At 31.7% G+C, this 14630-nt stretch overlaps 1 protein-coding gene and 1 long non-coding RNA gene across 11 annotated transcripts in view; one reads left to right on the top strand and one right to left on the bottom strand.

Moving 5' to 3' along the window:
- LOC147834386 (uncharacterized) overlaps nt 1-14630 on the top strand; it is a 310219-nt gene that overhangs the window by 30377 nt on the left and 265212 nt on the right. The gene's annotated exons all lie outside the window — the stretch shown is intronic.
- The window catches only part of prkg1b (protein kinase cGMP-dependent 1b), a 263744-nt gene continuing 256377 nt past the window's right edge, over nt 7264-14630 (bottom strand). For 2 of the 5 annotated variants that reach the window (XM_087274556.1, XM_087274557.1), the window contains exons 14-18: nt 14213-14376; nt 13999-14121; nt 13764-13826; nt 13607-13673; nt 7264-12124 (exon numbers count right to left, since the gene is read on the bottom strand). In XM_087274556.1, coding sequence (XP_087130682.1) covers nt 12026-12124; nt 13607-13673; nt 13764-13826; nt 13999-14121; nt 14213-14376 — 516 coding nt within the window. In that variant the 3' untranslated portion in view covers nt 7264-12025. 5 annotated transcript variants of the gene reach the window in all.

The following is a 14630-nucleotide window of genomic DNA, read 5'->3' as shown; positions in this document are numbered from 1 at the left end:
TTTCTGAAGGATCATGTGAGCAATGAAGCTGAAAATTCATTAAAATCTCTTGATAAAATTATTAAATTAAATTATAAGCTACTTTCGAATTTTCGAATATTTTATTGTGAAATAACATTTCACAATTTTACAATTTGTACTTTACCTTTGATGAAATAAATGCAACTTTCTAGTTATCTCAACTTGAAATTTTCTAGGTATCTCAACACATTAACCGACAACATATATTTAACTAACAAAGATATTACGCTAAACCATATATAATAGTTAAGAAAATTAGTTGATTAACTTATTCAAATAAGTTAAAGTAACAAAACATTTGTTGTCAAACTTTTGTCATCATTATTTTTACAGTGCATGATGAGTCTTAATATTTTTTCATCACATTTTTAGCTATATGAATTAGGGCTGAGCAATATATCGCTTCAGCATTGATATTGCAATGTGCACATCTGCAATAGTCACATCACTGGATCTGCAATGTTGAGTGTACAGTTGAGGAAGAGCCATAATTTTGCAAACATTTTGAGATTTGTAGAGTTTAACTATAATATAGTAAAAGTTTATCTTTTAAGGCCTAAAAAGTTTATTTTTAAGGCCTGTGACTGGATTCAGGTGCAGTAAGTTGTACTAGGGATGCTCTGATCAGTACTTTTGAAGCTGATATCGAGTATCGATTCCTTGTCATGGTGTCAAGCTGATACCGATTCTGATGCTTCAAGTTTCATATAACTTCAATAATGCATAAATCACATTAGAGTGATTTTTGAAGAATCATGTGACTCATAAGACTGGAGTAATGAAGCTGAAAATTCATCTTTACAATCACTGGAATAAACTATTATACTAAATTCTATTTTCTATTTTAATTTCTATTTTTTCTATATATAAAATAACTATTTTTGAACAGTTATTTTATAGTGCAATAAAATTTTACAATTTGTACTGTATTTTTGATCAATTGCATCAATAGGCAGCCTTGGTGAGCAGCTTATTTTAATAATAATAAGCTTATAAACTTATTTTAAAATATAAAAAAGTCCTACTGACCCCAAACTTTTTACCTGTAGTTTATATCATTAGAAGTTAATGTTTATATCAATTTTTCTGTGACTAAAAGTAGGCCTAATATATTTTGGTGCATTCGAACAAAACAGTTTTATTGATCAGAAACATTTAATAAAATAATCTTTTAGCCAATGTAATACATTTAAACTCGAGCAAAAAAATATTACAAACTACAAAATTTCAAAAGTAATAAAGCACATTTTACCTCTTAAGTGTGTTACTTTAGTGGATCTGGCCTCACCTAAGAGAATAAATGAAGGATGTTGCATAGAATCTCTTAAACGCATCTCATATTACCATTTAGTGTGGACACGTCATGGTCAGAAGCAGCTTTACAGAAAACAATACATAAAACAGAAAAAAAATTGGGAAGAAAAATGACTAACAATGCAGTTTGGAAACATTGCAAATGTAGGAAGAATAAGTCAATGTGCATCAATAGCTGTTTCCATCCAAAGATTCAATTCAAATTTTTTTTTTAATTTTATGCGCAAGACTAGAATATCACATAAAAGACATGCAAAAAAAAAAGTTTCCACCTAATGAGTAAAAGAGAACAAAATCATCACTTCTTGATTATCTGGAACCAAATATCAAAAGTAAAAATGTAATTTGCTGAGGTTAGAGAAGCTGCATGAATCTTTTCTTCATTTACAGTTTTTCTCAGTCGCTTTGGTGCATTTCTCACTACACTAGTTACATTTGCGCAACAGGTAATGCATTTCTCAAAACAGTCAGTCATTTGTGCACATCCTAGTAGCAGTTTCTCATTCTTTCCCACAAATTGCAAATGCTTTTTGGACATGCATCAACTGCTTTCATACAACTCTCTGCTATTTATAACATTATCATTTGCTTATGTCAGTCAAAATTAACTAAACTTGTGAATGCGGAATAGTCATCCCATATTAAACTAATAGTGCTCATTTCATTACTTGAGTCATTACATACAAAAATGTTGAACTAAAATCTGTCAAGCTAATTTTATATAAAAAATATCTCTTTATTTTCCTGAAAACGTCTTAAAAATTGAACAATTTCATGAATGATTTACAGACCTGTGTGTGTTGAAGGTTCAGTTCCAATATGTTCTGCAATATTGTTTACAGTTGTGCACGGATCTACCCAAAGAAAGTTTGTTTGTTGTAAATAAGGGTGTGCTGTCTTGAGCATTTTCAGGAAGTGTCACCAAAATCTGACTTCTTTGCATTGAAAAAATGTACAGAGGAAACTGTCATAATGAAAACATGACAAAGCTATTTGACTATCTTGTTCATAAACAATGGTGTCAGGGCTTTTCATTTTGATGACACTGACTTTTTGATTGATATGAATACTTGCTTTTCAGGAATGACCTATCCATTTTGAGGATGTGATGCGCTTTTGCAGGTTATCAGCTAGGTTTTGCAGTTTGTACTAATTGTTTTGAGAAATGCATGAACAGAAATGCATGTGCAGAAATGCACTAGTGTTGTGAGAAAAACTGTAATAAATTACACGCACCTCAGAAAGACAGTATGCCGACATGCAATGAATGCACTATGACGTTAGAAGGCGTTAGACGCGGACCACAGATGCCCTTGACATTTCTGGAGGTAATTATTAATATAATAACGCTAATACTAAATTAGTTTAGGTGTTTTAGAATGACCAAAACAACATTTCAGATGTTTTACAATGCGGTCAGCCTGCTGGTTTGTCCATTCACAAACATTTTTATCATCACATGATCTCCTATAACAAAGTCACATGGGTTTTTTAATGCGCAAACTAGAATTTGTTCAGTAAAAGTGTTTACATCATAATGTATGCACATTTTTACATACCGAATAAAAAATTTATCGTACTCGGTTATGCGCATGTTTTTTATTGAGCATCTTGACGTTTCCATTAATCGCTTTTTTATGCGCATATCAAAAATGTACATAAAAATGGTTGGATGGAAACATCTAATAAAGAAACGGTTTGGAGTGCATATTTGAAGCGCTATGAAGTTTAAAATGTTAAATCAAGTTTTAAACCTGTAAACAAACACTTGTGATTGATTGGTTCATGCGAATGGCCAAACTGGTGAGTACCGATCGAGTCATAAAATATGTCATCCCAAAATTGTACCACTGTAACCTTAAAAAACGATTTATTCAATGATGACAATATGCTATTTTACATATGATAATTCAATTTCTCCACTCCCCAGAAAACCATAAAGCAATCTTTATTTTATTGTATATTTGCTCTGTTGTATTAATTTATGCTTTTGTTAATTGTTTATTATATTCTATGCATGATTTGCACCCAGAATAATCCCAAATCAGTCTAAATCATAGGTCTCAAACTCAATTCCTGGAGGTCCACAGCTCTGCACAGATTTGCTCTAACCCTATTCTAACACAACTGATCTAACTAATCAATAAGCCTTTTTTTTTTTTTTTTTTTGGATCAGCTGTCTTTGATTGGGATTGGAGCAAAACTGCAGAGCTGTGGCCCTCCAGGAATTGAGTTTAAGACCTATTTTCTAAAAGAATGAAAAAATTGTGAAATTATATTCCTATTACAATATATATTGCATAAAAACAAAATACTGCATTGTCTTATTTTTCCAATGTCGTGCAGCCCTACTATATTAAAACATAACATGGTAACTTGTGAACAGAGGACTGTAGTTTTGCCTTTGTAGTTTTATTTGAGTTAACAATTTAACATAAATGATTCATTAAGGTATAGTTTAGACAGAATTGCAGTTTAGGCAGAAAACAAACACACTCCTGACTCTGTAGGTTAAAAAAAATACAGTTGCAAGTAGTTATTATTCACATATACTTTTTTTTTTTGTGCTGTGTTCTGCAGATGCCATGCAAAGGTAATCCAAACTCTGTTGTTTATTTTGGTAGTTTGCTTCATGTCCTTCTTCGGTGTGACAGTATCTAAGCAGGGGGTGATGCATGTCCTCTGATGACTCTCCAAAACAAACTTGTTTCTTTGTTGGACTTCACGTTTGAAGTGGGACGAATACCATTACTGTAACTAACTGGTCCCAAAATGGCCAAATCAAACACAAACTAGATCTCCCTCTGTTATTCTTTGTGACATTTTTCCTTTAAATTAGCATTGGGACTTCTGAAGCATAAGGCGATGAAACGTCTATACACTATATTTTAAACACTTCAAGTGTGGAAAAGCCATTTGTAACTTGACTTAGGGATGTTTTTTCTCCTCCAGTCCATTATGCTACTTGATATTGGTTTTTGGTGCCAATTTTTAGTTATAAGCATATTTAATTTTACAGTTGAATACGCTAATATTACTGTACACTGTTTCTGGATGTAAGTGTTTTCTGCTAGTGTACAGTTGTGAATTGCATTATGGGACCTTAATCGCTGCTCTGTCGACTTTTGATGTTGATAATTCAACTATACAGGTTAAGAAAGTGACTTTTATTGACATTTTAGTAGTTTGAAATAATGTATAATAAATAATATATAGAGAAATACTAAATTCTGTAAAAAAAAAAAAAAAAAAATATATATATATATATATATATATATATATATATATATATATATATATATATATATATATATATATATATATATATATATATATATATTGGCAGATTATTACAACGTTTTTGTAGCATAGTATACAACCCCAACCCAGACAATATATCACTTTAAACTATTAAAAATGTTCATAAAAGTATAGATGTTCAATATCACCAGATACCAGACACTCGAGTGACATCAACCCGAAAGTTGTGGCATTCTTTTTGAATCACTCTGTATAATGACAATATAAAGCATCATAATGCAACCACACTCCTCCAAAGAACATGTTTTATTCTTAAAATTTTTTAATTCCGCTATACCTATTTTAACAATTTAATAACTAGGAATCAGAATGTGAAACGCATATCCTAAATAAATAATAATAAATGTTAACAAAAAAAGTGCAAGGTAAAATGTAACAGAGGCTGTGATATCTGCTATACCAGATCTATTTTCAGTTGTCAGACACCCACATCAAACATATACTAAAGGAATTTAAAGTAAATACTATACCATACTGACACTGACACCTCCATTAGAGATAGCGAGGTTGCACAATCAGCTAAAATGTTACTAGAATTGGTGGTAACACTTTATAGTAACTACACACTATGAACAATTTATTAAGCATTAGCAAATAGTTAATCATCTGTTAAGCATTAACTCTACATTAATAGATGTTAGTAAGCAGTTTATACATACAGCTACAAATGCTGTATTCTTGACTTATAAGCACATTTATAATGTGCATAATGCTTGCATTTTCATACTTTAATGATTATTTTTATTCAGAACTTAATAAAGTATTGCATTATTTACAAAATAATCTTGCTATTTAAAGATCATTCAAAATGCATCAGTAAATGATTAATAAACTATTCAAATACACGTTTATATATCTTATTGTTCAGGCATATACTAATAGTTAATTTGTATGTTAAGAAATGCTTATAAATGCCTAACCCTAACTCACCTTCATGCAGTTGTGTGACCTAATCTAAAGCGAGGACTATTTATGGTTTGTAAATCTCTTATAAATGACAATTAAAGGCTCAGTTATATGGAAAAGAATAAATAAAAAATATAAGGCTTTCTTAATTTCCATTCATTTGAAGATGAAACTATATCAGATGAAAATAAATCTTTGCAACCTTAACTAAAATAAAAGTACTCTACAGTTTAAACATCGCTTAATAACTTTGAAAAGTTGTATCTTAAGTATCATATTATATTGTTAAATTATTATATTGTTGTTGTTTTATCCAATTCTATTTATTTGTATTTATTTTTAATTGTATTCTGATTGTTATTCGGGAATGTTTTTTATTTTTTAGAATAATTTTTTTTAGGGGTTTTTCACCTTTGTGTTGGGATAGGATAGTGGAGGACAAACAGGAAAGTGTTGGGAGCAGAGAGAGGAGAAGGATCGGCATAGGACCTTGAGCCGGAAATCGAATTCGGGTTGCCGTGAGCAACATGGTGCCATATATTGGTGTACTTAACCATTAGGCTATTGGAGCCTTTTGGCAATGTTTAAAGTTTACAGTAATTTTATTTTTTAGATAAGAGTGCAAACAATATTTGTTAATTTGATACTGAGCCTTTATTTGTCATTTATTAGGGATTTATAAAGCATAAATAATCCTCACTTTAGATTAGGCCACAAAACTGCATGAAGTTGGTTTAATAAAGCATTTATTAGCATACTATTAGTACATTCCTGATTAATAAAATATATAAATGTTGATTTGAATAGTTTATTAATCCTTTTTTAAATGGTGAATAATTTAAACAAGGCAATACTTTTTTCAGTAATTAACAATTAATAAGTAACAACGTAAGAAAATGCAGTCATTAAGCACATTATAAATAGCCTTAGTCAAAAATAGTCAAAAATACAGCATTTTTAGCAGTAGTTTTAAACTGCTTACTAACGTCTATTAATGTAGAGTTAATGCTTAACAGATAATGAATTCACTATTTGCTAATGCTTAATAAATTATTCGTAGTGTGTAGTTGTTATAAAGTGTTACCGAATTGGTTTTTAAGTATGGGCGATACGCATTAAATATTTGAGGTCATGTCCATGTGTTGTGTGATAAAGTCCATATATTGATCATTGTGAAAGGCCTATACACAGCACACACTTATTGCGTTTCTTTTTAAAGTAAACGATTATAAGGAAAAAACGGCACGCAGTGGCTTCTTCAGTTTATCGATTTAGTTTTCTATGACCGGATAATTTACTCTTCAAATGTTTTGTGTGATTTTCTAATTTTGCGCACAAGTTTAATTTGCATCTTTGAATGGAAAACATCAATTGACTGATGCTTTTTGCTGTGAACCGGAGGTCAAAGATGTCTTCTTTACCCCCTGGGTTGATGTCTTTTGATGTCTGCTGGCATTAAAGAGCTGCCATGCTCATGTGTTTATCTGTTGGGACGAGGGGAGGGCAGATGTTTACAGAGCATTATCACCAGCTGATATGAGTCAGACCCTTCACAGCGCTAACACCTCCAGCTAAATCTTGTTTGTAGGACAAGATAGCAAGACTTGTTTGCAGGACATGCTGAACTTCCGAAAACCGTAATGATAACCAACATGCAGGTGCAAATTATCCCCATAAAAAAAAGATTTCAGACGCAGGCACTATTTGAAAGATGTTTTATTGTAGGAAAATGGCATATAAATCTCTGTACCTTTTTTAAAAAAAAGCCACAACTGATTAAGAAGAACATTTTGAGGCGTGCAGCATCAAAACAAGCAGGGTGAATTCTGGATGCCATTGTGTTAAGGCACTTACAATAATGCCGAAAGATATATATATAGTGAGCAGAATAGCCATCTTGTAAAGTAAAGAGAACTACCAAAAAAAAGCATACAAATCAAATCCAAAAACTAACTCCTAAGCAATAGGACTGTGACGATAAATCTCTACAAATATCACAAAAATATTATTACCACTGTATATGTATATATTTACAGAAATATTTACCTCTGGTCCTACAATAAATAAGATTACTTAATTGGTTTTTCCAGTACAGCACTTTGTGTTCAAGCTAGTATTAGCCTGCAGGCAGTCTTCTCATCATGATTATAGTGAAAATAATAGGAGAAAATGTTCTGTCTGGTATCAATAATAGAGCTGATAACTTCATAAACGCAATCTGAGGCCATGGGATGACACTAGGAAGTGCAGTGTGAATTTTGAGTGAATTTCTGCCCTCTAGTGGTGCACAAACTGTATTGATTTGTATTCTTTTTACTTTTGAGATAAAAAAATAACCACACATTCAGAGCCTTTTAAGTTTATCATACTTGCAAAATAACCTTTAGTTCACATAATAATGATATTTACTCACCCTCATATTGTTCATACTGAAAACAGATCTATTTTTTTTCTGTGTAATGTTTTAAAGTATTCAGACAGACCTGGTTTTCATTATATTTAGAGTGTTCCCACACTTCTTGAAATGACTTAAATTTTAGACATATGGATTCAAAGCCTTAAAGTACTTAAAAACAAACATCGGACATTGAAGTCAGTTTGAAATGAAATTAGTTTGGTGTTATTTTACCAATTGTACTGTGCTGCTAGGGCTGCATGATATTGGAAAAACTGACATTGCGATGGTTTCTTTTTTTACCATATATATTGAGATATTGAATATATAATTTCACCAGATTAAATGAATATGTCTGTTTGGAAAGAATTCATTATTTTCGATGATTTGGGAGGATTTTGTAAGGGAGTGTATCTACATAAATTATAATAAACATCAAATAAGATAATTACAAACATTGAGAAATATAGTACATAAACAACACTGTGAAAACAAAATATACAGTGCTATATGATTTTCTGGAACTCTAACAATATTTAGATGCACAAATTTAATAATCAAATGTAAAATAACACCGTATAGTACAGTTGTAAGTCAAAACTATTAAACCCCCTTTGATTTTCTTTTCCTTTTCAATATTTCCCAATTGATGTTTAAAAGAGCAAGGACATTTTCACAGTATGTCTGATAATATTTTTTCTTCTGGAGAAGGTCTTATTTGTTTTATTTCAGCTAGAATAAAAGCAGTTTTTCATGTTTTAAAAGCCATTTTAGGGACAAAATTATTAGCCCATTTAAGCATTTTTTTCGATAGTCTACAGAACCAACCATCGTTATACAATAACTTGCCTAATTACCCTAACCTGCCTAGGTAACCTAATTAACCTAGTTAAGCCTTTAAATGGCACTTTATGCTGCATAGAAGTGTCTTAAAATTATCTATTAAATTGTTATTTGCTGTCATCATGACAAAGATAAAATGAATCAGTTATTAGAGAAGTTATTAAAACTATTATGTTTAAAAATGTGTTAAAAAAAATCTCTTTGTTAAACTGAAAATGGGGAAAAAATAAACAGGCTAATAATTCGGGGGGGTTAATAATTCTGACTTCAACTGTACATGAATGAACTAAAGTTCCTTAAAGTTAAAAATGTAATTTCGTTAGCCTTTTAAACTGAATTAGTTAATAAAAACACACATAAATAATACATGTTTTGGTAACTTCATGGTTAAACGATGCAAAAACGCCACAAATCATGAGTGTCTTCCAAAATCTGGTCAATAAAAATACTGGTTAAACATTGCAGATCCTGCGATGTGACTTTTGTGGAAGCACACATTGCGATATCAATGCTAAAACAATACATATTGTGTAGCCCTATGTGCTGCTGTTAAAAACAGAACTATAAATGGTCAATTCTTCATTTGAAAATCTTATACAAGAACTTTGATAAATAATGTCCATTTGATCAGTATATCAGAAACCACTTTTGTATATTACCAGTATTGAATTTACCAAGTTTTACTAAATTCTTTTAACATGACTCTTTAAAACTCCTTAAAACTAAGGCATTTTAATGTAAATATTAAATGTAAGTCAAATGTTAAGTAGAGTAAGGGCTTTCATGGCACTACATGTGCTCGGGGAATTAAAAAAAGGTGCTTGATTTGAAATTAATGCTAGGGCTGCACGATTCTGGCTAAAATGAGAATAAATTTTTTTTCCGCTTAAAGATTTTCTCACGATTCTGTAGATGTAAAATAAAGGTTAATATAAGTAGTTATTGTTATTTCTCAAACATATGGTAAAACACAAATAATATTAGGCCCATGTGTAGGTCTACTGATGGTTAAAATGCTACATTTTGCATAGACCTGTAATGGTGGACTTGACAAGACTTTAAATTAGTCCTGGTTGTTAATTAAAGTGATGACATCAGAATACAACTATTCATCATTTTAAAGTTGAATTATTATGTTTGAGATATATACTTGCACTCTGTCATTGACAACATTATTAGACCATTTATTTCACTGATAAAATGAAACCGCTGTCATCAGATCCCCTCTTACATTATATAAGCTAGAGTAGTTATACTGACCCAGTACATTTGTTTTTATAAACAACGCTGTGTTCGCTATGAAAGAAAAACATATCAAGTGCTTGTCGTAATCAGAACTGTAAAATGCAATATGATCATTTAAATCAGGGGTCATCAATCTCGGTCCTGGAGGGCCGGTGTCCCTGCTGGGTTTAGCTCCTCAACACACCTGCATGGATGTTTCAAGTATACTTAGGAAGACCTTGATTAGCTTGTTCAGGTGTGTTTGATTAGTGTTGGGGGCAAAATCTGCTGGACACCGGCTCTGCAGGAACAAGTTTGGTGATCCCTGATTTAAATGATGTGCACGCTTTCGGTTTCACTTTCACAGTCGAGTGCGCTCATGTCATGCCTGTCGTCACTTTGAGAAAAAACAACATGCATGCAAATCTTATTTCCCCACACAGCTGAACGTTATTTACAACTTGGCATGGGAAGATATAAGATTCTGACGGTATGATAACCTTGGGTAAAAATATCAGTTTCACAGTATTGTAATTACTGCTCTAAAATCTATATTTTTTATAGTAAAAAAGTAAAAAGTAAAAAAGAAAAAACTTTTTTCCCCTTTTGACACAAGATATTTTATTTTGTGAAGCATTTTATTATTTTGGAACAGTAAACATGTCAGGCTAAATAATTCAACTGAATCACTGACTTCTGCTGTCTTCATTTGTTTTAAAAACAGATTTCCTTACAATCTTTGCATCTTTGGATATCTTTTCTGCTGGAGATACTGTAGTCCTAAAATAAAAAAAATCGTACATATACCTTAGGAACGGTATAGCTAAAGATGTTGGCTGTTTTAAAAATCTTGACTTTTCCAAACCGAGGTATACCTTAAAAACGGTTATTGTCCTATCCCTATTTACAACTTTATTAGCTGTTATTGACGCATTTGCTAGTTCTGTTCACTAAAGTAGACATCATTCACGGGCACATGCACATCCTCTCTTTAGCAAACAAACAGTGTGTCAGCTCATGTGATTTTGCGTCATTACATTTAGAAAGAAATTACATTTTGGGGTGAATTATAACTTATGAATACAGTATGAGACACTTTTAATGCTATTTGGAGGTGTCCACATTGCTGAGCAACGTATATTAAACAATTTGAAGACTTATTCATCTGCCTTTACACTTCTCTACTGAACTTGAACATATAATTGTCTGAATTGTAGAAAAGCTGAATTAAGATCGTGTGTACGGTTGAATCAAGATCGCAATCTTTTTTTCGTTTAACCTGCAGCCCTGATGAATGGTGCTTTAAAAAGTCCTTAAATCCGCTGTTCATTAAAGAGTGGGAACCCTGTATTTACAATGGAAGTCTATAGGGGGAACCAAACTGTTTGAATACCATCATTCTTCCAGAGAAGAATTGAAGATTTTAAGAATTGAGAGCTATTTCTCCAAGAGGAGTATGCACTAAAAAGGACAAAATAAAAAAATAAATTTAAAACCAATCAATTTATATCCATAATAAGGCCTTAGCAAGTATGTCACATTAGAGTCTTTGTTGCAAATGCATTTACACACAGCTATGCAATTCAATCAGAAATTAAAATCCATCACAGTCGTGTCTCTACTTTTATAATTCTGTTTTTTTTTTTTTTTTTTTTTTTTTTTTTTTAGAAAATGCTGCTTGTGCAATCTGTCAAACATAAAACTGCAGAGTAAAAATATTAAGGGCTCATGTTTTATATCAGATCCAGCCCAAGGCTTGAGTCCATATGCAAGGCTGTGTCGTAAATACACACTCCTGTCTGTATTATTAGGACAGTTTTGAGTCACGGGGTGCGGTGGGAGCTGGGACGCCCCCAGTTTCTCCATGGGACAGAAGCATGGGCAAAGGCAACTTGGTGTCACAGAGCTGGGCTTGACGTCTTCATTGTCCTCTTTGCTCATCTTTGGGATGATGAACCGCACGGGACGTTCCAGGGCAGGACATGTTTTGGGTTTCAGTTTTTAGAAATCAGTGTCCCAGCCAGAGTTGTCATCAGGAGGAGGGTCCTCGTTGTCCTCAGGAAAGCTATCAAAGTTACTGGTGTCAGTCGGGCTTGCAACCTGAAGCGTGAACGGGGGAAATGGCTTGTTAGATGGGCAAATATCCCTATTTTTCTATTATTATTTGGTTTACAGATTATCTTTAAAAGTGTGTCTGGATAATGTAATGTTTGAAATACAAAACTACATAAATTATTATTTAATTTAAATCCCCAAATTATTTAATTTACAATTTTTAAATCAATAACATTATTCAAGCACACTTTAAGATAATAATGTTCGAAATACAAAACTACATAAATTCGTATTAACTTTTATTTTAAAATACCTAAATTATTTGGTTTACAAATTTTCAATTTATTTAGTACTATCTGTAAAAGTATGCTTTGATAATACGACGGCTGAAATAGAACACTTAATTTTTAATTCAAATATTTAATTTCTAATTTTAATTTTATTATTTATTTTTTTTAAATACCTAAATTATTTATTTATCAAAATTTGATTTAATATTTACATTTATTATTATCCTTTTTAATACTTAAAATACTTGTTTATACCAATAATGTAGTTTGCCTGTGCTTTATTATTAATAATTATTTTTAACAAATATGTTTTTATTATTTTATTTTAAATCATAATCACATTTTTTTTGTCAAAACAACAAAAAAAAGTATGTTACTTGTGTAAATGTTTGTAAATTTATATTTATTCAGTTTTTAAAGTACTAATTTCTGTCTTTTAGTTCTGTCAAATTATATGAGAGACTTGCTTTGTTTACCAAATAAGTGGATCTAGATGGATTTGTATTGTAAATATTAAATAAAGATAAAATGCTGTTATTTTTTATTTTTATATATTTGGTAAGGACACTCCCAAAATAATTTTGCATCAATCCTCAGATATTTTACAAAATTTTCAGCCGAAATAGCAAAATTTGTCTGCAGATTCTGTCTGGCACCAACAATGATCAATTAGTTTTGTTGCAAATTACACACACAAAAAAAAATGCTGGGTTTCACACAATTTGAGCTGAATAAACACAATTTTTTGGAACAACTTAATTGTTTTGTGTTCAATCCACTTAAATTTGTAAAAATTTGTAAAAATTAATTTAATAATTTTTACAAATTTGAGTGGATTGAACATAGGGCTTGGCGATATGGCAAAAATGCAATCTTGATAATTATTTTCCATATTGACCATTCAATTTTTTCGTGGCCCAAAATTTGGTACATCAATATCAACACACTTAGATTCCCTTGTTGACCATTTCTACTGTGTGATTGGCTTTGAGATCAATATAGAGTAAATTGTCATTGTTTTCATTGTTATTGACAAATTTTATCGCGATTGGATATAATATTGTTTATCAGCCCTGCCCTAGTTGAACACAAAACAATTAAGCTGTTCCCAAAAAAGCTTTGTAATTGTTTATTCAGTGTAATTTTTTTTTTAAGTGTAGTTTGTTTAATTCTGTCAATCCGATTCACGTTTACACTTTTGAAGTTGTGCAAGCCTGGGTACATGAAAACTACTCACATCAGGAATAATAGGAGGAATGAGAGTTCCTTTCCGCAGTCCTTCCCAGTTAAAGCCTTCAAACCATCTGTGATAGAAAGAAAAGAGAGCATTACGATCTGTCGTTTTACAAAAAGGAAACTGTAGTACTCTGTAAAATTACTATTATTGTACTCACTTGTGCTTTTGGATGTCTTTCACTCCATTTTTCAAGTTTCCTAACCGCTCAGACGGGTTGTCCCTAGAGAAAAGATATATTGGAAAACAATTTTGCACTTTGTATTTATTTTTTTACTTAAGGTTTAACTGTGTATTTAAAGCTTAACAGCAAAACACTTGAGGTTAATGTAATAAAAAGCCATTGACGTGTATAAATGTATCCACTAATCAGCACAGATTGAACTTCCACTTACCTGCATAGTTTTTTAATGAGATTTCCAGCATTTTTGGTGATCTTCTTTGGAAATTCTATCATGTCGATTCCTCTTAAAATGATATTATAAGTCTTCATTGGATCTGGTCCTGAAAACGGTGGGCTGTGCAACAAATGCACATAGATTTTATATGATTAAATAGACTAAACTGAAAACTTTTTTACTTAAAGACAAGTTTTTAAACACGTTTTACCTTCCGGTCAAGAGTTCATACATAAGAATTCCCAATGACCAGTAATCTGCAGAGATGTCGTGGCCTTTATTAAGTATGATCTCTGGGGCTACATACTCCGGCGTTCCACAGAAAGTCCACGTTTTCTTCCCAAATCCAATCTTTTTAGCAAAGCCAAAGTCCACCTATAAAAGACCAACAAACAGTGTTAAAATCAAAATGGCGTCTTTAATCCAAGTCTGTGTACTCCAGACTAGAAAACCGATGTGTTTATTGCGTTCATTGTTCTACAGCAGTGGCCTCAAATTCAATTCCTGGAGGCCCACAGCTCTTTAGATTTTCGCTTTAACCACCTCCAACTCACAACTGCTTAACAGTCTTAAGTTGAACACCTTGATTAGTGTTGGAGCAAAACTGCAGAGCTGTGGCCCTTCAGGAA

The sequence above is a fragment of the Danio rerio genome, chromosome 12, assembly GCF_052040795.2.
Source record: "Danio rerio strain M-AB ecotype USA chromosome 12, GRCz13ab, whole genome shotgun sequence".
In the NCBI taxonomy this organism is placed as follows: domain Eukaryota; kingdom Metazoa; phylum Chordata; class Actinopteri; order Cypriniformes; family Danionidae; genus Danio; species Danio rerio.
Note: the sequence above shows the minus strand (reverse complement) of the source record. Positions and strands in the feature narration are given on the sequence as shown.